The sequence below is a fragment of the Eurypyga helias genome, unplaced genomic scaffold, assembly GCF_000690775.1.
Source record: "Eurypyga helias isolate BGI_N326 unplaced genomic scaffold, ASM69077v1 scaffold18435, whole genome shotgun sequence".
Taxonomy (NCBI): Eukaryota; Metazoa; Chordata; class Aves; order Eurypygiformes; family Eurypygidae; genus Eurypyga; species Eurypyga helias.
Window position 1 is genome coordinate 18897 of NW_010249777.1, and position 25757 is coordinate 44653.

Sequence of the window (25757 nt, forward strand, 5' to 3'; positions counted from 1 at the left end):
CCCACAGCAAGAACCTCCAGAGGACTTTCCAGGGAACATACACAGGGGCAGGAAGCAAATGCATGTGACACACCGAAGAATTAAGTTTCTGGTAAATAATTCTTCTGCTAACTTGAGTCAATGAGCAGTGATGCCAAAGAATTAACACATCCTGTTCTTCACATTTATGCATGGTGGTCGCTACCACTGACAAGACTAATAATCCCTCAATGGCAGCATTAGCCTGGGATGCTTCTCGGGTGTTTTATCTAGGGGGCTGCTCAGGTACCAAGAGGAAAATGCTTCTCAAGGCCCACAGTGGCAGATTTAGCTTTAATGGACTGTTGAGACAACAAAAGATGGCTCTGTATTCTGCAGCTCTTTTGAGACTGCAAATACTAGTACAGATAGCATACTGAAACACCTGGTCCTGTTCTCACAATTTATTAAGGCTGTCAAGTGCTACGTAAATCCTGAAGGCATGAGGTTTGATGGCGGGAAGTTAATTCAACTAACCAACACCAAACACTGAAAGGTTGATACCTCAGTTGGGGTGGAACTGTGAAAGAAAAACTTCAAATGGGTTCTCTCTGTCATGGAGGAGATCCATGACAATGGTCCAAACCTCTGCCAACCCTTTACTAGATGTTAACTACAGCCAAGGTATTTCCATGCTGCTGATGTCACTAAGGGTGGAAAAAGTTATTTCTGAAGTTTACATGCCAACAGTTAGCAGAGATCTTGAAGGGCCAATGACTGGCTGAGAATAGCATTTGCAAGGGCAAGGGAGTTGGGGTAAGAGAAAAAGCAACAGCAGTGGGCAGAAAGGGCAGCTAGGCAGGGCCTCACGCAAAAGAAGAAACCAGGCTGATATTCAGGACATTTTCTTGGAGCTAAAACAAAGACTGAGAATTGAGCAAGAGGAACAAGTATGCCATTTGAGAATCCAGTCGATTTTACCACGTACTCTGCATTACACAGAGCCATTCTTGCTATTAATCATTACCTCTCTTACGGGAGGGAAGCAGGCATGCTCTGCTGAAAACAGCCATCTAACTTCGAGCTGCAAAGCAAAACACAGCAAGACTGGAGTGCCAGAGTCCAGGTTTCAATGCTACAACTTCAGGGAGAAAGGCAAGGAACCCAGTAACAAGCAAAGATGATTCTAATGTCACAAGTTTTACTTCAGTTAAGAATAGGGATCTTCATAAGGATGAATGCTTTTCTCTACCCGATCCTGACAGTAATTACTATTCCAACAATTCTGTATCAGTCCATTTGACCACAAAGCCAGTAACGTACCCAATAAAGATTCACCGAACTCAGAAGCAGAAAATTTGATAGGAACATCGCATTCATGACAGAAGGAATAGGAGAATGGAGATGGGGAGAGGCTGGAAGCTGATAAAGGACATAGCAAAGCCTGTAAGCACCTAACTTCTGGGCAGCAGCGGAATAAAGACCATCCTGGAGCACCAGACAGCATCATCTCCCCTCCCAGAGGGCTAAGCAAGGAATGTAATTTTCTTTCTGAGGAGCTGCACTCATCATCCTGCAGGAGAGGAACTTGGTTCTCTCACAAACCTGAGGAACAGCTCTTGATGGTACAGGTGGGAATTCTCCTTCTTCCAAGCCTCAGGCTACAAGAAAAATCAGATCAGAGTTAAGTGCAAACATCCCTGCAATGACTGAATGAAGAACGCTGTGGTGGGGAGATATGACAGACAAATAACATCGCTGCTGTGTGAAAAGGGAGAACAGCCAATAGCTTTGGAAGTATGCTGCCTCCAAGCACTGACACAGAACAGCGTAGGGACCTTGGCCTTGCTTCCGCATCGCAGCTAAACTCTTTCTCAACAGCGCCTAAACCCCCACCAGCTGCATACCAACTGAGGTGAACTGGGGGAGGTAATGGTACTGTCACCTCCGTCCAGAATCAATCATGGACACTGAAAGGGAACAGATGGCCTGACGTTGCCTATAAATAAGTTGGCTGTGGTCACCAAGGTCTACACCAGATGTCCAAACAGCATTAGGGAGCTGAGGCACTTCACTCCGCACACTCTAAGGCTGAGAAGTGGAGCAGAAATGGGTTTTTGTTCCTTCCTCTTGACATAGCTTGGACTGCTCCAGAGATGGAGGGTCTAACCAGTCCAAGACTACGATTGCCACATCTGCGTGGGATCCAGCTGCACAGCTATTAGGACACATCAAATGCTTTCTCTAAGAGATTTATCTGACGCTGCAGCTCCTGCAAACCCCGGTGTGGAAAGCTCTCACAGAGCACCAGCCCCCGCCCAGGCAACTGAGGAACAGCACGTGAGGGTTTTGGCACAGACCCACACAAGTGACATGTGAGAGAGGGATACAATGTTTAGAGTGGCTTCTTATAACAGGACTTGTAAATGGAATTACAACCAAAGGCAGAAAGTGACAGGAAGCCAGTAAGGATGTATTCCAAGAGTCCAAGTACGCCCTCAAGAAAACAGCAAAATAAACTACAATTTAAAAAGAAAAAAACACAAAGGAAACAGATCACAAGGTGCTGCTTTTCCATCAGACTGTTGAAAGGAGCTGAAATGCCACAGTGCACACATTGCAGGCATTAAGTGTGAGGGTGATACAGCAGAGATGCTGAGGAAGCAAAGCATCTCTGGTCTGGAGAGAGAAGGTGCACCACCCCACTCAACAAGTACTCGAGCTATTCCACAATTAAACACTGTCCATGGGCCGTACACCAGAAATGGCAGGTTACTGCATTAGTATCTTGATTTCTCCACGCTCAGAAGACTGAAGCAGCCCAAACACGTGACTGTTTGGACAAGCACATTCACTGGCAATGTGCTGGCACAATGCTGACAAGAACTGACAGAAGAACAGCATCAGAGAGGTGACAGACCACTACGCCTCAGCACTTTAATGGGGCAGGGGGAAGAAGAGGGGAAGCTCTCTCCCATCGTCACTGCCACTCTGCTGCAAAACCCTGACCAGAGAGCAGACACTAATCCACATCTCAGGCCTGTATTCACATGACAGCATGCTGAGTTAGCTTAAAGGGAAAACAGAAAATTAGATACCAAGCCAGCCTGCTATAAAAGTTTAAAATAGCAACGCTATCATCACTTGCTTTTTTTCTTGAAGGTGAAGAGAGACACGAAGCTTAAAATTCACTGTTGAAGCAAGAGGGAGACTCAGCCTGTCCTCAGCACAGAAAAGCACCAGTTTTCCTCAAGCAGGCAACCAGGGTTCGCTTGTCCCCAATTATATGTTAAGAAACCAGCACTGGGTGACTAATGAACACTTACATAATTACAGGGAAGACAAAGAACTTGAGCTTTAATGTGACTTGAAATGAATAAGGTCAGACCCACAGCTCATATGAACATGGCCTGAGATTTTAGCATGAAGTAACTTCCAAACGCCTTGCCTTCATTGGCTGGGTTTGTTTCTTTAACTTTAAGCTAGCTCACCCAGGACAGCCAGGCTGAAGTAAAAGCATGCTGGGAATTGCCTAAGAAAGCAAAATTATTTTTTAGCAATGATGAAAAAAACCTGAACAAAACAATCAAGGAATCTTCCAGATACTTCTGTAATACAGGTAAGCATATTGACAGGTATTTATAAAACCCAGATGGAATTCTGATATAAAAGAAACTCATGTTAGATATATAAATTCTTATATAATTATTCATGTTAGAATAATGAATTCTTATTTTCTCTTGTTTAAAGTTGTTTTCCTTTAGGGGAAAAAAAAAAAAGAGGCAAAAATAATTACCTAAAATTTTTTTCTGTAAGAAATTTGAAAAAATCTTTTCATAAAAGAATAAAATCTGTTGAAATTTTTCATTCAGAATAGAATTTGATTCCTTGATCAGGTGAAATAAATTTACTTTTCCTTCTTTCTCTTTATGTTTTGTACCTCTGTATCATAAACCAAACATTTTTTGGAAGCAGGGGAGAATTAAAGAAGCGCAAAGCTCCAACAGCAAAGCCACCCTCCCTAGGTGGACACCTCTCAAGGTGTCCTAAACTTACTTGGACAGCGTGGTCTCCAGCCTCCTGCCTCCCCTGTTTTGCAGTTTCACTGTGTAACATTAGTGTATTAAACACGTACAAAGACGTGTTGACAGTAACACACCATGTGGAACATAGCATAAGTACGTATTATTTAGGGCACAGAACTATCTAAGCTCCTGTTTTCAGCTCTGCGCTAAGGCTTGACAGAAAATAGGATTACCTCTTTATCCAGAGTAGGAATCTGCACATTTTATAATCAAAAGTATTATTTCTTATTGCAAGGGGACACCATCCTGGTTCTTTGGTACCTCTCCTGACACAAACACGGTTCTGAAAATTAGGAACTCAAATTTGTATTTATGTTTTTACAGAACAGGTGCTTTGCACCTGAGAAAACACACAGCCCTTTATCTAGAGATGCCAATGTCTATTTCTTAATTAGCGACTTTCACAATCAAAACAAAAGCAAATCGAAGTAACCATATGGGTGCCTAAAATTCAGAGTGATGCTTACAGTAATAACGAAGACCACGACTAACAGCTGTACTTTTCAGTCAACAGTATTTTATTAAATCTGTAAGTTAGTAACCCTATCAAAGCCATTTGTGTAATCATGTAAAAGACAGAAAAATGGTTAGTCAAATACAACATAAAGACACATAATAAAGTATCAGTATACACATTACCTTAGCGTTCTCAAGCAGAACTTCATCTCTACCTAAGCCAGGTCCTATGACCACTGAGTGCAGTCGTGGTAACCACTTTTCCACCTCATGGACAGCATTGGGACTATCACTAAATGGAATTGGGAAAAAAAGACAAGTTTAAAAAGGCTTTGTTTTAGTATGCTCAGAATCTGAGTTGAAGATGCAAGAGAGAAAGAGCTATTTCCTATCTTGAGTGTCAGGCAATTTTATCCTCCAAACTATGAAAAATCTGTGACCCAGAAAACATGGAATAGTTGTCCAAATAGCTAAGATGAAATATTTCTCTCAATTCATTCCTAAGGGGACACCACATAAGAATGAGAAGGTAATTGCAAGTACCCGCTATGGTTGTTACAAAATAAAAAAATAAAACCCAGGCAAGAAACCAACAATTCTTATAGTCTGTCACAATTCCCTATTCGCTGCTTCTTTGCAGAGACTACACCTTGGAGAGAGATCCACCATCTCACAGGAATATACTGCGGCTTGCTGGAAATGATGCAATTATTTATTACCCTGCATGGCAAAATGATAGATCTACTCATACGCTTTTCTGTCAGTTGGTTCATAAGCATTTGTTCCAACTGAATTATGGCCAAACTGCCCCCTTTCCCTGAACGCCAACGGGAGAATCAAGCCATTCAGCACGGGTGTTATCTGCCTGTAATGCTTAAGGTTTCTGCAGCATTCAGGTTTTGTCTACACTGGAAAAATGATGAGCAAACCCACTGCCAAGTATAGCTGCCACAATACAGCATTCAGGCGCTGACCAGAACTGTTTATTTTGTGCTGATCAGTTTTGTTGTGTAAATAGGTCAGAATATTTTCAAAGCACTGCCCAACAATGTCAGTTAATCCTTACTGACAGTACAGAGGGAGAATTTAGCCTCCACCCCTCCCCACCTCTGACATAAGTGGCGACGATAAATGCACATTTTAACCCAAGCATGGGGGAATGAAGTTCCCTATAGGCTAAGCAAGGAGGTACGATTTGACAGTATTACTCAGAATATTTTGAGCTTGCCATACTCCAACAAAGCTCTATTATTACGGATGAAAGCCCTCGCGTGTTTTTCATAACCAACAGCTGTACTGATGGGACACACCACTTGGGAACAAGTGTTTAGCCGGCGTCTGGCAGAATCAGCAAATTCCACGATGATTTCTGCAAGTGCCAGGCAGTAGCCCAAAGCTTTCGCAGCTGCAGCGAGCGAGGCGGCCCGCTGAAGGCCACGGGGACACAGTGCCTCACTCCTGGCCCCGGCTCAACGGCCCCTCCACCCACAAGAGCTGCTTCAGAGATCCCCGGCTGCAGCAGCGCCGGCTCCCCAGAGGCACCCGCTGCTGACACCGCAGAACGGCTCTGTCAAAACAAGGCTGCTGGGTGGAGGCGATGGCCCGCTCCAAGGGCAAGGGGGACAACGCACCACGCGAGGACATCGGTGTGCCTGAAGCAGCCTCCGCTTCACAGGCTGAAGTGGGATTTCCATTTGAACCATGCAGCTCCTGCCCTTCTCCTCTAACTCACAGGGAAACAGCAGTAGCTTGAGAACTGCCCAACAGCTCGTGGGGTTTTTTTGTCCCTGTACAATCACCTATCAGTTTATGACGTAGATACAGGCTAGAAATAAAAATTGTTCGAGAAATATTTAAAGCACTATTAGATAAAAGCCAGTTCTTTTATGTATGGTAGGTTGAACATGTGAAAAACTGTCCGTGAACCAAACTAACAAAATGTCACCATTTCTGAATGCAGACCATTTCTTTATTTACATGCTGAAACTGCTTTTATTTCTAGAGAAGCAAGATATATGCAAATATATATATTTCTCAAATACGTATCTCCTATCTACCTATAGATCACACATATAAAAATACTGCTGTATATATAACGATGTTCGAATGGATTGGATGCAAAACACCTCTGGATAGCAGAAGGCAAATATATTAAATAAATGTTCCATTAAACGTAAACTAAGAACAGAGCCACAGACAGTATCATAACTGCTCCGCTCTTTTACAAACATCTCATGCAGATAATCTCAAGGTAGAAGGTTTGCCAATTTATTTATATTCAGAATCGAAATAAGGTAATTTTGTCTTCAACCCAATTGATAATGTGCACTCTTCAAAACAAAGCCATCTCTTGGGAAATGAACAGTCCAACATTAAGCCACTCCTGCTCACTTTGCCTCTGGTAATAATAAAAAAAACTACTGTAGAGCTTTTCATCTTCAAAGCATTTTACAAATATTACGTTCACATAACTCCTCTGCAGCTTCACATCAAGAAGCAACCCAAGGCATGTGAAGGGCCAAGAGATTTAAAATGGTGATAATGACTATTACATTGCAAAATCAGCTATAAAAACAAGCTGTAAAATAACTGATGGATTTTGATTCTTCCTAAAGAAAGCAGAACAAATGACGCCTCAGCGAAGCATCATGCCAACTTCACTTTAAGATACTGGATGTTCACACCAGCTGCGGTTCTGCGGCTAAGGACACCTTACAAATACCCTGTACCTACAGCTTCTCTGAAAGTGGAAGGGCTGTCATGTCATCTTAGTTTATTCACACACAAAGACATCAAAGTAGTAGCATTTTAAAGCTGACAGGTACAAATAATCAACACGTAACCTTCCTCAGGAAGGGGTGCCACCTTGAATGTTCCTGACCATGGGATTTAGCACACAGACAGAAACTATCCTAGCTCTTAACAGCTACAGTCTATATGCCTCATTTAAACATGCCCAGAACGCTGAGGTCAGCTGGCCTCTGCATCTTCAGGCTTCAGAGCACGTAACGCTCAAGCTGCCTGCCAGGCACATCGCAGCTCCTCACCAGTGGAAGTAGTTGTTGGGGGAGGCTACGGACTAAAACCTTTGCCATGGATCATTTGGATAATTTGCCAGTACAGATAATCATGCCTGAGTACCTGGGAATAAATATTCCTTGGCGGTGTTTAGTTTATTACACACTGGCTTTTTCTGTAGTATCCTTGTTTGCCTGTGGATCAAAACCAAAGAAAAGAAAAGACCCACCAAAATACTTGGGAGGCAGCAGCACAGAAGGCAAGTCAGACCCTCAGCTGTTCGCCGGGTACTACGCTCAAACAAATAACGTTAACTGCCTTTGTCCCTTCGTGGAAATTTCTCTGCCTGATTACTAACCTGATTTCAAACCTTTCCATTTCATTATCACCTCCACTACCCAAGACATGCACACACAATTGAAACTAGCACAGGGTGGGGTTTTTTTTAGTATCTAGAAAGGTATGAAGTATGAAGAAGACATCCCCTTAATCAAAAGGGATGCAATGTTCAGGCTTGGACAGAAAGGGATCTAGTAAGCAAGAATCAGCAGCATTGCCTTTAGAAACGTATACATCCATATAATATGCAACTTGGCTTTTTCCCAAAACAGGAATCACATGTACAATACACCTCCTCTAAAGCACAAAGCTAATATTAATATAAAGAGTCAGAAATCTCTTGCAAGGCCATGAGAAAACAGCATTAGAACTTCTGAGAAGAGAGTAAAAACCTTTGAGAGAGACTTGGATTAAAAGTCAGGGATTTCCCAAAATAAAGCAAGCTTTTTTTGGAAGGGCATAGGGCAAGAGATTGGGAAACAGCCCAGCTTTCCCATAATTTGAAAATACAAACTCTGCACCATGGACATATACAACAGGAATAATCAGGGAAGCTGCATCCAAGCAGTAACACCTGTAAACAAGGAGAGCTAACTACAGCACTGCTGTGCAGATGTGTGCAATTAAAGCCTCTGGTGACAAACCACAGCTGTAGATTTGCAGGGAATGAGCAGCTCTTCAAACAGCTCCTTAACTTCCAGCTAACCGCTACGTGTTATGTGACATGTTATCAGACGCCATTCTGATGAAAACCTAGATTATGACAGCTCACTGTTGTTCAACCAAGAAAGCAACCAACACCCCTCCAATCCCCAAATGCTTCCTCCAAGTCTTAGCTTGTCTGGAAAGCAACAGATAAGGCTCTGACTGAGAAAAGAACTATCACAGGATAAACACATAATTAACAACTGCAAGAGAACAGAATCATTAACAAGGAAAACCAAAGGAGCTTCTGTAACTGGTCTCCTATCTGCGAAGTTTAGTAGGGAAGAAGGAGTCTGAAGCGAATGTCAACAATCATTCAACCAACTTTACACATCATCCATTAGTCAAAGCAAACCTAAACAAACAAGCAAGCGTACATACAGTCTCGCAGGGGGGCACACTGTGAAAACGGACCCCACAGATGTTTACCTCATCAGCTTCCCTCAGCTATTAGTGAGAGGTAGGGGGGGGACAAAGCTTTGCTCAGCAGAGGCTGAGAAAACTCTGATCTCTTGGGAAGACAGACACAACAGCTTTATCATCTGCCTTCTTCAAAAGCCCTGTGTAGATAGGTCCAAGGTATGGTGTTCAGCATCTTGCATGTTTATCTTCCTGCTCTTTTCTCTGCTTCTCAAATGTATGGAGAAAAGTACTTTCCATGGCAAAATCTACAAAGATTCTTCACAGAATCACTAAGGTTGGAAACGACCTGCAAGATCACCCAGTCCAACCACCAACCCAACACTACCATACCCACTAGACCATGTCCTCAAGCACCATGTCTACAGGTTCCTTGAACCCCTCCAGGGATGGTGACTCCATCACTTCCCTGGGCAGCCTGTTCCAATGCCTGACCACTCTCTCAGTGAAGAAGTTTTTCCTAATATCTAATCTAACCCTCCCCTGACGCAACTTGAGGCCGTTTCCTCTTGCCCTGTCACCAGTTACCTGGGAGAACAGACCAGCACCCGCCTCCCTGCACCCTCCTTTCAGGTAGGTGTAGAGAGCGATCAGATCTCCCCTCAGCCTCCTCTTCTTTAGGCTGAACACCCCCAGCTCCCTCAGCCGCTCCTCATAAGACTTGTTCTCCAGACCCTTCACCTGGACATTGTCGCCCTTCACCTGGACATGCTCCAGCAGCTCTATGTCCTTCTTGCAGTGAGGGGCCCAAAACTGAACACAGTTTTGTTCAAATTAAACTTCAAATTAAACACTGCTGAATCTCTGAAATGGTGAGGACTAATTTTCTCTGTGCATTATTGGTAGCTTTAGAAAACTCCTGCCAAATTAAAATGAATACACACCGAAAAAATACCTCTTGCCTTGCCACCTCAATTATTTTTGTGTACAGGAGCAGCACTGATTTGGTTATGGTGCTCATGGCAGTAAATACTGGATTCAGTACTGCAGTCTGACTGTCGCCTCTCAATGCACATCCTCAGTCTCTTGTAACACCTTTTAGTTTTGAAAAGCTGAGACAGAAAAATAAAAACTTTAAGTCCAGCTTTTTGCTCTTCAGGACTTTTCTGTATTTCACGATCACACAATAAAAACTGACATAAACCACAGTTCTGTAGATCTTCATCTTGGTGAAAGATCAATGTAATAACCTTGCCAAAACCAACAGAGCCTGAAAAAAGAGGGTGGCTACTGCCCTAATATCACCCACAGCTTCTAATCATCTTCCAGAGCACTTTGTAACAGATGTTTGACAGGTGTCATCTTGCTTGAAAGTCTGCTCTAGGCTGGTCACTGCCCAGAGCGGGAGGACACTTGACAGCTACGGCCCGAAATGCAACTCCCATCCCCAGCCCTCCAAAAAAAGGAAAGTTTGCTGTACGCTGCACTTTATTCAAAGACTGGCTTTCACCAAATGATCAAAAGCCACCAAGGCAATAGCTTTAAATTACTACAGAAAGCTCTAAACACAGCAGCTTTCCCTATTCAGGATGAGTGACAGTTACTGTCGCTGCTTTCTAGAGGAGGGAAAGGAAAAACGGTGATAAGGTGCAGCCCTGTCAGGTTTTACATGGAAACAAGAAAATGTGAAGCAAGACAGCACGTGTGTAACCAGGAGCTACAGAAATAGCAGATAAGCATGAATGGCAGCGCAGACAGGAGGCAGCAGAACCGCAGCTCTTCACATGCGTTTTAGGCAGAGCTGGAACCACCTTAGTCCTCAGAGATGTGGTGTGAATGTCATAAAACATCTATCAGTGGGACCTCTTGCTAGAGAGCGACACGGGGCACAAGCAATAGTGCTGTCACCTGATCAGCTGTAGAGCTCCTTACTGAGGAGTGTATTTTTCCAAGTCTGCTCATTATCTGTGCACACTTGGTATGACTGAGGCAACTCCACGCGTTAAAATGTACCACTGCAGAACTCCGGTACATAAACTCGGACAAAACCACTTTAAGTGGGCACTTTCAAAAGCCAACCGAGAGTCTTATCTTCAAAGATGGGAAAAAGTCTCTGATCTGAGGATGAAAGAGTTTTGGGTTTGTTTGTCCAAGCACTGCAGGTAATTATATTAATGTGAATCAAATGTTAGACCTGCTGACATTTAGATCCTGTCACGATGTTACAGTACATCAAAAGAGTGAAAGACGGGACATAATGTGTAGCTCTAGAATTTAAGTCGTTATCTCAGAAAGCTAATTATTAACTATCGTGGTAAACCTTGGCTGAGGTCATTATTGGAAACCAGGTAAATAAGACAGGGAAAGAGATTATTCTGGAAAGGTTAAGTCAAAGGAATTAAAGGCAAAAACCAAACAGTGTAAAAAATGTTTGAGCATAAAATTAAACTAATTCTATATTCCAAGAGTAGCTATATTTGTCCATGTTTACATCATCATTCTTGTAAATTAGCTACCAATTTCCAGAAGCCCAAAGGCTTGAGGCAGACTCTTTCAGCCCCATGAACAGAAGTGGAAAGAACTTATCCGAGAGAAGCACACTGATTCCATTATCAGCTCATGGGACTCTCACCAGGCACCTCCATCAGGCAGAGCAAGTCTCAGTGCCCACACAGTGGCATGAACTCGGCTGGATGCAATTAGAGACCAAAAAGAGATGTATTTAGTAAATTAAGATCAGTATATTAAAATGCCTCCCAAAAAGTTTAGAAGACAAAATGATCACTTTCACCTACCAGGCTGTTTAAAGAAGTTGCAATAGCATTTAATCTGCAAATGCTGGGTAGACAATACCTATTTTCCTCCTACAATCTGATTAAATGACAGGAAAGAAAACAAAAGAAAAACAAAGACGCTAACGAGAGAGGGACTGAATAGTATTTGAATCAAGTGTTCCTTTTCAGCCACCGAATAAGTTAATTCGGACACCAGAAGTGATCCTGGCAGGCTGAACGTTAACCACACGGCAGCAAGAACAGGAGCCCATCACCCAGGAGAAGCATTGGTGTCACAAGTTCATAGCGAGAGCCTGCTCCTCATGTGCAGGTACCTCAGTCCTTACTTGCTCCGTATTCTACCTTCAAGTCAGCGAGAGTGTGAATGACCTGTTGAGGTATGCATTTAGAAAAAAGCTCCATTTACCCTATCCTATAGTTTATACTGTAATAATGACCACAAAACCCAAAATGTTTTCCACAGCTGCTACTTGGACACCAGACTCTCATTTAGGTATCAGATCTTCTGTTTCACTAGGAATTGGGTTGTCAACACGCTACAGGCATCAGAGCCCTTTAGGCTCTTCAGTAATGAGTCCAAACACATTATACAAATGGGGTCACCTCTCTTACGCAGAGCAGTCTCTCATCCTGTGAAAAAGAGCCCCAAAGGAGAAGCTACTGCTTGGGACTGTTTCCTGAGATTTCTCACACAGACATGACCACAGCACTCAAAGTCAACCTTATCCAGCCTTCTAAAGATACTACAGGTATGAACACAATCATTTTATGACCTACATTTAGATATATCCAAATATTTAAAGCAGTTGTACTATGTTTTGATCTCAATCATATTACCATCGCATGTTATGACAATCCTCCCTCAAAGTATAACGATAACCAAATATCTTGACCTCCTATTTTCCGAGTTCATGGAAATGGTCTTGACCTATTAATACTTCCTGTGAACTGACTTGACAAGTAGAATCTGTCAAATATTATTCCAAATGGACTGCAATTAAGTAATCCATGTGACTTTAAAAGTGACAGAATGAAGATGACAATGTCATTTCCCTCAGAGCGACACAGACTTAAAATGTCCTTGCAAAAACTAATGCACCTTTTCGTTTTAAATGTTAAACCCAATAAATAAAGTGACAAGCTTTTATCACATCAGCATCCCTCTCTAGTTTACATTCAATTCTTAAGGCACAGGTGATAGGTGCATCAATACCCGGAAGGCTAGAGTACTTCAAATCAGCTGTGGACACATAAGAAGATAGAACAAGCCCCAGTCTAATTATCTGCTTTGCTGAGTATCAGCTGGAGGAGGGAAAAAAAAAAAACACAACAAAAAACCACCACACACACACACAAAAAAAAGGAATCAGACCATAAAACCTTCAAATAATAATAAAAAAATGAAAAGCAAAAGCAAAACTCAGGCATGCCTGCCTTCAATCAAACTCAAGAAAGATTAAATACCAAAGAAATCTAATGCTGGTGTCAAATCACAGCAGCATGGTAAGTGTTCAGAAGGATGAATTTTGGCCAGGATCTAACTGGTGTGAAACGATCCTGCGCACATACACACCTCTTTCTGAAGTATCAAAAGGCAGCAAGATCAGCAACACTCCCCGCAGTGATGCTAAAAACGCTTTGGCTACTTCGTGCGTTCTGAGGAGGCAGCAAAACCTCTGTTCGTATCACCTGGGAAAAGGACCACCTCCTGTCGTTTATTCACTCTGCAGCAAAGAGCAGCAGCTTTTTGCTGAGAAAGCTAGACACAGGAGAAGGTCCACAAACGAGTTTTGTCCACGGCACTGCACGACACGATTAGAAACAGTTTAAGTACACTTCTCTGAGTCAGCACATACAAACTGACCTTTATCTCTCCCTAAGTACTCAGGGAAGAAAAAACCCAAAACTAAACTTCCTCATGTGATTCCTAGCTAGGCTGCTCTCCAAATGAGGTTTGGGAGGAAGATCACAAAGTTTATGTCTGCACCCTCTCTGCAGGTATAATAGGGATCCAGCAGCCAAGTCTCTTAGGAGGCATTTTTTTGGTAATAAGAGCAACCTGTGCTTTCTCCTTGACTTTCCCTGGTGACAAGAATTCTTGCACTTCTTCCAGCAGCTGATTCTAAAGCGAGGTTAGTCCCACGTTACACAGAAGTCATGTTTAATAGCTCTCCTTAGCTAATACAACTAAAAGATATAAGCTTCCTGCCACCAAGGACCAATGTTTCTGAATCATCTCTCCATATAATGAATATGAAAGGACCAAAAATCCCAAGATTGTTCCTGAGCTTTCTTTAAGAGACTTGGCACTGGTTAAAAGTGCTTAAATAACTTCTCAGGAGCTCGAGAGCCATGATTCACTTCCATGGTTTTCTTCAAATCAGCAAAACATAAGACAAAATCCAATAAAACTAGGTATATTATGCTCCAGCAACCCTAAGCTAAGCTAAGCTTCTTCATTAATGCTAACTGGCCACAACACACAGGCCAGCCTCACCAGAGTTTTCGCCCCAGTTATTTTATTTCAAACTGAAAACAGTAATCTTTTTCAAAATCCAACCCAAAACCCGAACTCTGCAATTAACTGTAAGACTTTCAGTAATTCTGGCAATCTTTCCTAGTCCACACAGACCTATAAATACAACCAGCCGGGAGCAAAGTGTTAGTCCCAAATCTATACCCAGTTCAAGGGTGACTTTATTGGAGATAATGGAAGAATTACGTGACATCTTGAGGACCACAAGAAATGAATGACCTGACATCTCATTCTACTTCTCTGATAAAACTCTGGAGATCAAGGAGTGTACTGACTGCTGACTTTACAAATTGACAACCAGGTTACAAGTGGGCTGCTCAGTAGTATCTCAATCCTTCCTGGCGTACAGAGAAAGAAACACTCTGTTAGATAATGAAAAAATCCTTGCAAGAGGGCAATCTAACACAACAGATTTATTCTCTCCTTTTTTATTAAGTTATAACCATCTGGGTTCATATAGCTTGTTTAAATCTCACCTATCAAGACAGGGTAAACTACCCCAACACAGGTATCTATGAAGTCCATTCAATCTGACCTGAGCCAGGGAATTAACATGGGGAATATAAAAAAGTCCCTGAAAACTGTCCTCTGCAAAGTTCCCAGCACTAATGCCAGAAAGTACGTGTACATCTATGGCAGAAAATGCCTGCAGTAAAACGCAACAGCTAAGTTGTATTTTGCCTGTATTTGTGTAGTTTACCACAGCAGCACGTGAGCTGAGAAAACGGAAGAAGGTAGCACAAGCCGAGGGTAGTGGTGACGAGAGCAAGGCAGCTGTGACCGTCTCAGCATACTCCACTATTCAAGAGACCCCGACTTCTGCAATACAAACTTCTCACTTCACCACAGGAAAGCAGAAAGTCAGTCAGCAAAAATGCCGAATTGGTCAGTTTTTAATTAACACCAGTTCATCGTGGAAGGGCCCATAATGCATTTGGCAGAATTCCTATATAAAAAGGAGAAGCTACCATTGATAATACGGACTATTCATGACCCCTAGACACCCAGCTATTGTTATTCAGATCCCAGGACACCACGTGCAGTCCCAGCTCTCCTAGCTCCACTCACAAGAACGGGGAATGAAGCCACGAGACAAAACGCACAGAGAAAGTTGAGTTATGGGTGTCCCCAGTGCGGGATGTTACACCAAAAGGAATCCCAGGATGTTCTGCAGCTGGGGCCACATGGAATTACCCTCGCAATGCTGCAAGGTGGATGCCCATTTTCCTAACCCTCCTGCAATCCTACTCAATCCTTCTCACATAACGTTCCTCGCATCCTTGAAGTGACAGGCATTTGCTAAGGACCTGAAACGCCAGAGCGCGACTTCTAGCTCCCGCGTGCCTCCGCTAGTCACGCCGTCAAAGATCCGCGACAGCAGCTCTAACGAGCCAGAAGAGCCCTCGTGTTCAGGGGGCAGCAGCAGAAAAAGAGCACGTTCTTCCCTTGAGGTGATCCCCTGCGAGGTGAAGGCCATAGGGAAAGGTAGCGGCAGCCAAGTCGCAGAGGAGATGATAAAATGTCAGACTCCTGGCAGCACAAAATGGCAGCTGAACCCTGGCGAAATGCCAAGCTGTTCCAACAGTGAATTGAGGAGTACACTGGGGCCGTAATTATGATTAGCATAATAAGAGAGTGGTACAACAGCTACCTAGTTACTCTGAAGGGTCATGGAGAAATCATAACAAAGCAAAGTTGTAAGGAGAGACAGAAAAGAAAACAATGACGTAGCGGCTCAGTGGGTTTTACCCGGAGGTTCTTCCATGCGTGAAGTGCGGCCCGGGAGAAAGTACAAAGACTGTTTAAGAGCTCAGGCTCTGAATCAAGCGCGGCCAGCCGGCCGTGCCTGCAAACTTAAACGGCTTCACAACATATAAAAGATCATATGAAAAGTGTGACACTGAAGACAAAGGACCTGACCAGAAAAATAGGCTGTTTGGGTAAATCTGAATTAAACCTGGGCTCAATAGACTCAGTCAAGATTTTGTCCTTTCTAACCAGAAAAGGCTGTTTTCTCTTTTCCTCAAATGAAGCAGAAAGGAAGAGATAAAAATATGAAAAAAAGAAAACCTACCCCCAAAAAAACCAAAACCCAAACCCAAACAAAATCTGAACATTCAGCCATTTGCATTTTTTCATTTAGAATGTCATATAAATAATATTTACAGATCCATTCCTTCATGCAATTAGCCAGCTGTCTGAGTGAAATTAATCAGAGTTGCAATAAAACTATTAAACAGTGAGTTTCAGGCAAAGAGCTATACGGATACAAAAACTTCCAGATTCATTGTACTTTGTGCATCTGGAAAACTTTACAGACAGGGTCGAAGCTTAAAATCAAAAGTTCTCTTTGCAAACAGAAAGGTCAGAGTTTTCACTGAGGTCTGAACTGCACGGAAGACACTGCGAATCTGTGTATAAAAAAATACCCTTATTACTAGGCGCAATCTGGTCCTCCGTGAACAGAAATTTCCCTGTTTACACATTCTCATCTCCCTTATTCTCCATGCTGCTCCTGTTTCTCCTGTTCATCTTTTCCATTATAACAGACATCAAGAATCCTATGTATACAAAAAACACCCCTCCCAAGGCAGAATCAACTCCATCCCATACAAGACAACCATATGCCTTATTCTGAGCGTCTCCCACCAAGGCAACCTAATTTACAAGATAATACTGAATTAAGACTCAACAACTCATTCGTTATCACATGATATCAGACAGAGCATCAACTGAAGATGTGCCTTTTGGATTTTAGAGTCTAATGCAGTTGGGCTGGTAAAAACCCTACTCTTGTATCTTCCCTTTGCTTTCAAACATTGTTTTTTCCCTGTCTAAAATCCACAGTCGTGGGTTTCTACTATCTTGGGGAAAAAAAAAAAAAACCCAAACCAAACCCACAACAAAATACAACCCTTGATACCTGTCTGTTTAACTGACTTTCTAAGCACCTCTCCCCACACGGACAGGAATTAAACCCACCACTAGAATGTAATAAACTTATGGCTTCCCTCTGCAGACATCCCCATAAGGGAGATCATATTCTTCTACTCAGACAACGAAATATTTCTACTGTCATAAATCCTTCCTGTCAGAAATACCTGACAAACACGATTTTAAATTATGCTTTTCCTAGCTTAATCACAGCTTTGCTATGTACACCAACAGACTCTGACAGGCACTGGTGCGAGCTAAGCTCAGGGACATATACCTAAGGCACACATCTTAATTCTCATTTGCAGTGCTCATTGTAAACCATCGTAACACCTAATTGAAACAATTTGCCCTCTACAAGCTCAGCAAGAGTAACATATTTCAGAACACAAATTCAGGGAAGCACACGCTGATTTTCCCAGTTAGGACAGTTCCTTACTAAACTTCTCATCTGCCTGTACTTTAGATCATTTTGGAATCACCTTGTATTCCCAGGAAGAGGGGTGTATCTAATGCAACACACTTATGAAGAAAAATGAGAAACTGTGTCCCCTCCTGCCCACTAATTTTGCATAAATGACTATGTATAGAGTAGTGACAGGAAAAAAAGACACGCTACCGTTAAATGCTATTAGGACTGAAGAAGCAAGAGAACATACTCTATTTGCTTTTCAAATGCAGATTCTAAAATGCTGACTTGTAGCGACTCTTAGTCCTGGATTTTGCTACTGTTCACAGCCAAATGCAGTACAGTCACAGAACACGTGTCAGCAAGCAGTGGACAGCAACATCTTTGCTTTTTAAAAAATTGGACTTTGACAGTAATGGGAAAAAATAAATCACAACTGATTGTTCTATATTAAATATCTGTTTGTAATGAAAGGACAAACCCTGGTGTTTTTGTACTCTCCAGCTCACCCCCTCTGTAACTCAGAAAAAGAAACAATGCAAACTAATCAACTGTCAGACTGAAATGTTCAAATGAGTAACCCTGACTTGCTCTTTTAAACAAAAAACACGTCACTTACAGAACTGGATGAACAATCAGCTCTGGACTATATGATTTGATTACTGTTGCTGCATCTTTGGTACAAAACACATGGGATAAATCTGCACCCTAAAAAAGAAAAGTTGAAAAACAGGATTATCAAATTTATACTTAAGAATCACTTTATCATTTCAAACTTTTGACAGTGAATCATTCACCTGAATTGTTACTTCTGAAGCAAAGTTCAGTATTTTTTGGACTTCAGGTTAGGCGACCATGAAATGTTCTGGAGAATGTTTTTTGTATCTAACTTCCAATATAATTTATTTCTGTTTCTCACCGAAAACACAAAACTTGAACATTACTCACTTGAGAAATGTTTCTCATTTGCAGATGAGCAAAGACTAAAATGTCACACATACTATAAGAAGAAAGGCAAAAGAAGACAGTTGAGCAAGAGACTAGCTACATTAGAGAGGAATAATACTACCGTAATACACTTGCTAAACATAGTTAGGGCAATCTGCACGTACATTTCCAGTCCTCCCATTTTTACTTATTGTGCCAAATCCTTCCCAGATGAAGGCTGGCACAATTTCAACAACGCCCCTTAAGTTAATACACACTACCGCTGAGGAGTTTAGCCTCAAGCTTCTGTTACCAACTAAAAAAAATCAGACACAGACATAAAAAATCATGTAAGCAGTGACCAGAAAGCCTGATCTTGTATCTGCCTTGTATATTGTAATCTCCCAAGGTTAAGAAAGCGACTCCTCTGCTTTCCTACTACTACACATTTAACATTTCAAGCTACTAAGCTGAGAGATGACTCTTCATGTGCAGATCTAATGATCTGAGACCAAGCGACTTCCATAGGGGACATCCTAGTATGCCTCTGTATTCACACATAGTGAACAGAAAGCTCAGTGGCCTTACTATCTCACATAAGATCATTAAATAGTATCATTTCAGTTTTAAGTCCTTGAGGGACTGCATCTGACAGGGTGTGGGGGAGTGGTGGTGGAAATACCTGGATGGTTAACGATTTATTGAAACAAATCTTCACGAAAAGAGACTACTGACACACTACGTACAGAGTACTGAAAAGCATAGGCATTATGTAAGCATGATTTGTTTACATTTGAATAACCACCACTGTATTTAGGTAGCCTACTGTAAATACATTTTTAGCCAGTTAGTATCTCACTAAAATACAGAAGTTCACACTTCCAGGGAAAAAAACCTCTTACAAAATACTTATGCCAAAGATTAAAATGTAACCAAAACATACTATTAAAAATGACATTAAATTCAACCAACAGCCTTGAGACTTACAGCACGCAAGAATTTTACTAGCCTAAAGCCGCAAGTTTTGAAAGAAAGTTACGTCATTCCCCACACTTAGCAGGTCCAGAAAAAAAATTCTGAAGAACTGACTGCAGCACTGAAAATATAACTTTAAACATTAACCTAAAGTTATTTTATTGTTCACCTTCGGAGAAAATACTTCATCAGGTTTTGAAATTTCCTATCCAAGTCTCTGATAAAACATGGAATCTTCTCATTTTTGACACATGTGGAACTTCACCTTATACAGAGGAAATATTTACAGAAAACATAGCAAATGACACATATTTACAAGGTCTTACTACAAATCCAGGACTAAGGATTTTCCTTCTTAAATAGAAAGCCTTTCAGAACTCAAATTTCACATGCCGCACAGAATGAATGCTTTTAGAAAATGGCGCTTAGCCAGTATAAATGATGAAAAGTTCATTTTGGATTGGTGTAGAAGAACACGTACCACTTTGAGAGCTGTAATTGCAGCAAAATACGGTGCTCCAGTGTATCTGGAATGAAATACAAGTTAGGTTAGGAAACATGAGATTACATAGTCTGGAAATCAGCCTGCCATAATGATGTCCCAAATGCAAGAGCAATTAAAAACAAACAAACCAACCTTCTCTCTATTGTTTGCTGTAAACGACACAGAAAATCTTGCTATACTGAAGCCAATCTCAAACCTTGCTTTGATATCAAAGGCACAGGATTTCACCTTAGCCACCTGATCCTTCCATAGAAATATTTAAAAAGATTATGCTTAAAAAAGCAAACTCTTCTCAAACTTTTAACTACCTTAAAAGTTTAGAGACAAATAAAACAGGAGTTGAGCACTGTTTGCAAGCCAAATCTGGGATCTGTGACCTGAGTCAATCCCATCTGGTTTTAGATGCTCTACAGAACTGCCTAAACTGGGATTCCAGTTGCCCTAAATTCTCTTCATAAAGACTGAAGAAAGAGATATGGACAGAATCACCACCAGAGGTGTCAACTTCTTCCAAGAGGTAAGAACCTAAGCCCATTAGACCAACAGCAAAACTAACTCCTGGCTAATCAACACAAGACAGCACCTTTTTGCTCTTTATAGAATTAATGGTACATGTACAAAAAAGCAGATGTTTCTTACAGGAGAAAGATGCCACCTCTATTTCAAAAGGCAAAGAGGAAAACCAGGAGCATGTAGTGGCTCGTTCAAGGTATCGTGCAGATTACTGAATGTGGCCAAGAAAAGAATAGAGCCTGTTTTATTTCTAGGTCAGCACAGCATTTAACTGATTTATGCTGTATCTCTTTTCTTCCCACAAAACAGGCTATTTCTATTACTCCAGAACATATAACAAGGTATTGAGAGAATCTAGTAAACACCACAATTTATCCAACTACAAAGTGTGCATTAAGAAAATACTCTATTCCTGATTTAAGAGACCTAGTTCACAAGATGTCAGATGTGCCACTGTCTTGTTCTATTCTACTTACGCTATGACTTCAGCGTGCAATGGGAGAAGGTTAACGTTGAAAGCAGAGAGCTTGGTCAAAATAGACAGCAAAGGCAGACACAGACACAAACAGCATTCCAAGTTTCAACTACGTTTGCTACCAAAATTTTGCAACATAAGTGCAGGGAAACACGATCTTTCATAACCACGTATGGTCACGAAGATGGACCAGTAACGGTCTCTGGAAAACATTGTTTTAAATGTGAGTGTGAACAGCTCCTACAAGTACATATGACATCCTCAAACTCTCTCAGAAACAAAAATCAAATGTCTGTTTAACTTACTCTTGACATCCTCCAACAATGCCTATACGTCCATCTTGACCTTTATGCCTTTTCCCTGTTAGAGGAGGGATAACATTGCGCACCAGTTGAAAAATATTCTCCATATCCTTTAGAGAGTGTGTTCTGTGCAGTGAAAAAGATCTCTCTATAACTGAAAAGAAGAAAATAACTGTTACTTTAGAGTATGTTCCTTCTTAAACTACCATCAGCATTTCCTTTAAGTACTCATAAACGCTAACGAAATCACTCAAAGATATACAAAGTGACATACTTCTAAAAACCAAATGCTTCGCCACATAAGGGGGTTTAAAACAGCGAGTAACTAGGGAAGACGATAATTTTAAAAATTAATCTAGGGTCTGATGCAGAGAATATTCCCACTGACTGCTCACACTCCTAATTTAGGGCTCAGGTTCAGAAAGAAACAACAGCCCAGAATAGTTATATGAACATTTTGTAACTAGAAATATCTTCTTAGTTCAGTCTGAAATCACTTCCATGATTAAGCTCAAATGAAATAGGTACGCTTAGGAGGAACTAAACACATCCAGGCACAGAGCAAGCTCAGACCAACTAAAACCACATTTTAAACGTACACCCTTATTTTTTGCTTCCCCTTAAAGACTTTCACCTCTTAGCAGAATCAGGGCCTATGTCACTACCTTTTTATTTTGGCAAGTGGTTACAAAGCATAACGGCAGTCTTTCTGCGAAACCAACCCAACGCACGATACGCAAACATTACACATATCACACCAAGATTGTCTTCAGCTATAGTACAACTACAGATTTCTGATGCAAAGCAACATGCCAAGCTACATCTTAAAACAACTGCACGCTCAGAAGGCTTCATATTCAAATTACTGTTTCAAAAAACTACAAAAGTTTAGAAGAAAAAAGTGTTTCAACAATAAGAACTGGAGAGAATTAAACAGTTTACCTAACGTGGGACAAATCTGAAGATCCGTACTTCTGTCTATGATGTGTTAACTATAAATGGCACTAAATACACCAGAAGCTCTTGTATTTCAACAAAGCTCCTCATTCACTGTACAATTCTGTTCAGAAGAGCTGTTTATTTGAACGTTAATATTAGTCTCCTAGACCATAGCTGTGCTTATTTTCTTTCTCACAAACCTTCTGAAAAGCTTTCAAGGAACTGCTATATCGTAATACATAATTATGTAAAAAGTAACTCCCACGATACTCCTTATTTTCAGTTGTATGAAACTTAGTAATTCCACCCCCCAGCTCCAAATCTAAGGCAGGGGAAGGAAAAACTGGTCCAGAAATTTCAGACATAATAATGGGGGAAAAATGTAATGAACAAGAAAACTCCACATCTGTGCGCTATCAGCGGAAAGCATCTTTTTCTGTTTTCCACAGAATCTCAACCTGAACCAGGCGCGCTAATCTTCAGTAATAAAATGCTTTAGTGTTCGATAATGATAAATACTCCTGGCTGATCTTTTGCTTTTAAAATCCTTCTATAATACAGGCATCCCGTTCCTATTGAGATAAATATAAAGAAAAAAAAACACCCTGTTTTGGATTACAGCCAAAATAGCATTGCAGTGACCCAGAGAACAAACCGCTCATCTCCGCTGCAAATAGGGCAGATTATTTTCTTTAAATCACACTTCACACACTCACTGGTTTTCAACCACAGAAGAAATATATAGCCTGCAACCCTTTCAGTACAGTGTTGTCAAGAAAGCTCTCTGTTTCTTTGATGCTGGTTTTTTGTTTATATGTAAATATAGAGCGATTGCATAATAAATGGGGAGAAAATAGAGAACTACACAAGAAACAATTCTTTATAGAGCCCTGCTCACCTACAGAAACATTGAGACATATGTAACTATAAACAACTGAAATCTTAATTCTTTAGAAAACGTGCTGCCTGAAGCATTAGTTTCCCATTTTATTAAGAACACTCTGTTACACCTTCACCAATTAAAAGATTAGAATCCTGAGTTGCTCTTGCTACAGTTCAATATATATAAAGCATTTCTGCACAGTGTAATATGACTGAACACCTGTATGACGAAATCTAGCAAGAAAAACTGAACTTTAATTTCAAGTCTTCACAGATCATGAAATTCAGCAAACAACCTTTCAGAAGTAATGGGAAAGCCTTGTAGGTACCATCGCCCCAGTCCTGAATCTCAAGCGATTTCCTAAGGGATTTTCTAAAGCCCTTCATTATTTCCTTTTAATTTAAAAGCAAAAACATAGAATCCATACGTATGCCGTAATTTATCTGCGAAAGCCTGCTGCCATCAACGAATGCTATGGACCAACTATCCAGTCAAGAAGAAAGACAACCAAGTCAGCCAGCCTAAACCCTCAGCAAACCTAACCATCCAGTCCCCCACGCATTTTACAGCGAAACGCAGTATGTGACGTAGAACTGAAAAGGCTCCAAGATCCTCAGAGGAATCGGGGAATCCTCTCTAGGATCTGGCATGCCAGATTATTATTTAACACTGAGGCTGGGTGTTTTTTTTTACTTTTCGAACCACGCTTTTTTTTCTCCTGAGCAGTGTGAAATTCAGAATTAAACCAGAGCGAAACTTGCGACACTTCCACGTGGCAGGCTACAACCACCGAGTCCCAGGCTGACTCTGGTTTCAGCACCAACAAGAGTAACCCCGTTCTCCTCCTGCCCATGCAGTCTACCTCCACCTACAAAGAGACTATGATAAAGATAAATGACATGGAGCCACAGATCCTGAGAAGTCTGTTAATGAATGCTAATTACCGATTATCAGCTTCTGGCCCACGCGTCAGGTATGGAAGCCAAGGTCTGTGCATAAATACCAATTCTAGAGTTACTGCTTTGCCGCCTTCTCTAAAATAAATTCAGACACCCAAAGAATTTACAAATGAACCGTGTAGAAGAAAAATGTATCGGCATATATTTCCATCTCCTATTACACCTACTGCAGTAATCCAATGTTTAACTAAAAGGTAAGATTCAGAGTTTTGTTTTAAAGAAATTTATTTTAAAGAAGCTGGATTTCAATATTTGACTTGCTTGGGTGTAGCCAGAACTCCACTCTTTTCCCAACCCTGACAAAAACATATGCACAGCCTTAACTTCACATACTGGGTTAGGCCCGTTAACTTCAATAGCAGCCAAATTTCTGCTACAAGGTACCTAATGTTTCCAGACAGGCTTTCAGCAAACGTGCTACTTGTCTTTTATATATAACTTCATTTTACAGAGGCGTGAACGTGGAAAGAAGTCCCCGATGCTTACATGGTTCGAAAGGTGCGATTCTGATCATTAAGATTTGTTGTAACTGATGTATCTACATTAAATAATCAGTGCAATGGTACGAATGACATTTTCATTTTACATCAGACACCTTTACCACAATATTAAATATTTCCAATTAGCTTTTATTTTCAAAAGCTACTTACTACCAGTGCTTTCACACAGAAGTTAAACAAAAAAAAAACCAGACTAGTTTTTATTTATGCTATAGAAGGAAGTACCTATCGGTGGAGAGAGTGCTGCTGTCATAGCATTATAATTAAAGTTATCGCCATACGAACGATGGTTCGCTCTCTGAGGTGGACTTGCTGGTATAGACTGTGACCTCTGTGATACTGTGGAAGAAATTCCTGCCAACATCTGTCCCAACATTTGTAACATCTGCAGCTCTCGAGCATGCTCAGCTTCCCGACGCTTGTCCTCAATTTTGAGCCTCTGCTCTTCGTATCTGTAAAATTTCTCTTCGGTATCCACGCTCTGCTGCAGGAACTTTTCCATCATTTTATCCAACGTTAAATTTGCATGGCGTTTTTTTGATCTTTTGGGCTGACTGAGAGGTGGGGTAATAGTTGGAGCATTGATTTCTTTGAAGCCTAAAACAAGAAGAGGGACAATTATTTTTCTGAAGAGAAATAATTTCCTAAGAAGCAAGCAGCAAAAAATCTCCCTACGAGACGTGCACCTAATGCGTCACAAAGTTGTTATATTTTTTCGATGTGAATTGTAATTATTCCAGAGTACCAAAGCAAAACCACAAGCTTCTACAAAGTTATAAAGGTAACACGAAAATCACACAGAGGCATCTTTTAATTGTTGTAGTACTAAACTTCAACAATAGGAGTCTTTTTGATCCTCTAAAAAGGTTTAAGTGAAGGCTATTAGATAGTATAGCCTCATTTGTGTATTGCAGGTAATTACATTAATCTAAATTGAGTTTCAGTCTGTTGGCATTCTGGATTTGCATTTCAAAAGAACATTAGTGTAAACAACTCTTTGATGGGGTTTATGTGTAAAAAGAAGGTTGGTTAAACGTCAACCAATTGGCTGATTCCTCAGTGATGTCAACTTCTGAAGACAGGTTCATGTTTGTATTCAAACCACGGCATTAGTCTAGATTTAAAACAAACAAATAAGACTGCCCCCCGCCCCAACACAAACACGGAGCTGAGGGTGAAGAACG

The 25757-nt window shown here is 41.1% G+C and overlaps 1 protein-coding gene across 1 annotated transcript in view; it reads right to left on the minus strand.

Moving 5' to 3' along the window:
• Window positions 1-25133, minus strand: part of CARKD (carbohydrate kinase domain containing) — a 43354-nt gene extending 18221 nt beyond the window's left edge. Inside the window, exons 1-5 of the mRNA XM_010151492.1 lie at window positions 24799-25133; window positions 21296-21446; window positions 19979-20024; window positions 18215-18303; window positions 4683-4791 (exon numbers count right to left, since the gene is read on the minus strand). Coding sequence (XP_010149794.1) covers window positions 4683-4791; window positions 18215-18303; window positions 19979-20024; window positions 21296-21446; window positions 24799-25078 — 675 coding nt within the window. The 5' untranslated portion in view covers window positions 25079-25133. The remainder of the gene's footprint in view (window positions 1-4682; window positions 4792-18214; window positions 18304-19978; window positions 20025-21295; window positions 21447-24798) is intronic.
• Between the last annotated feature and the right edge of the window lie 624 nt (window positions 25134-25757).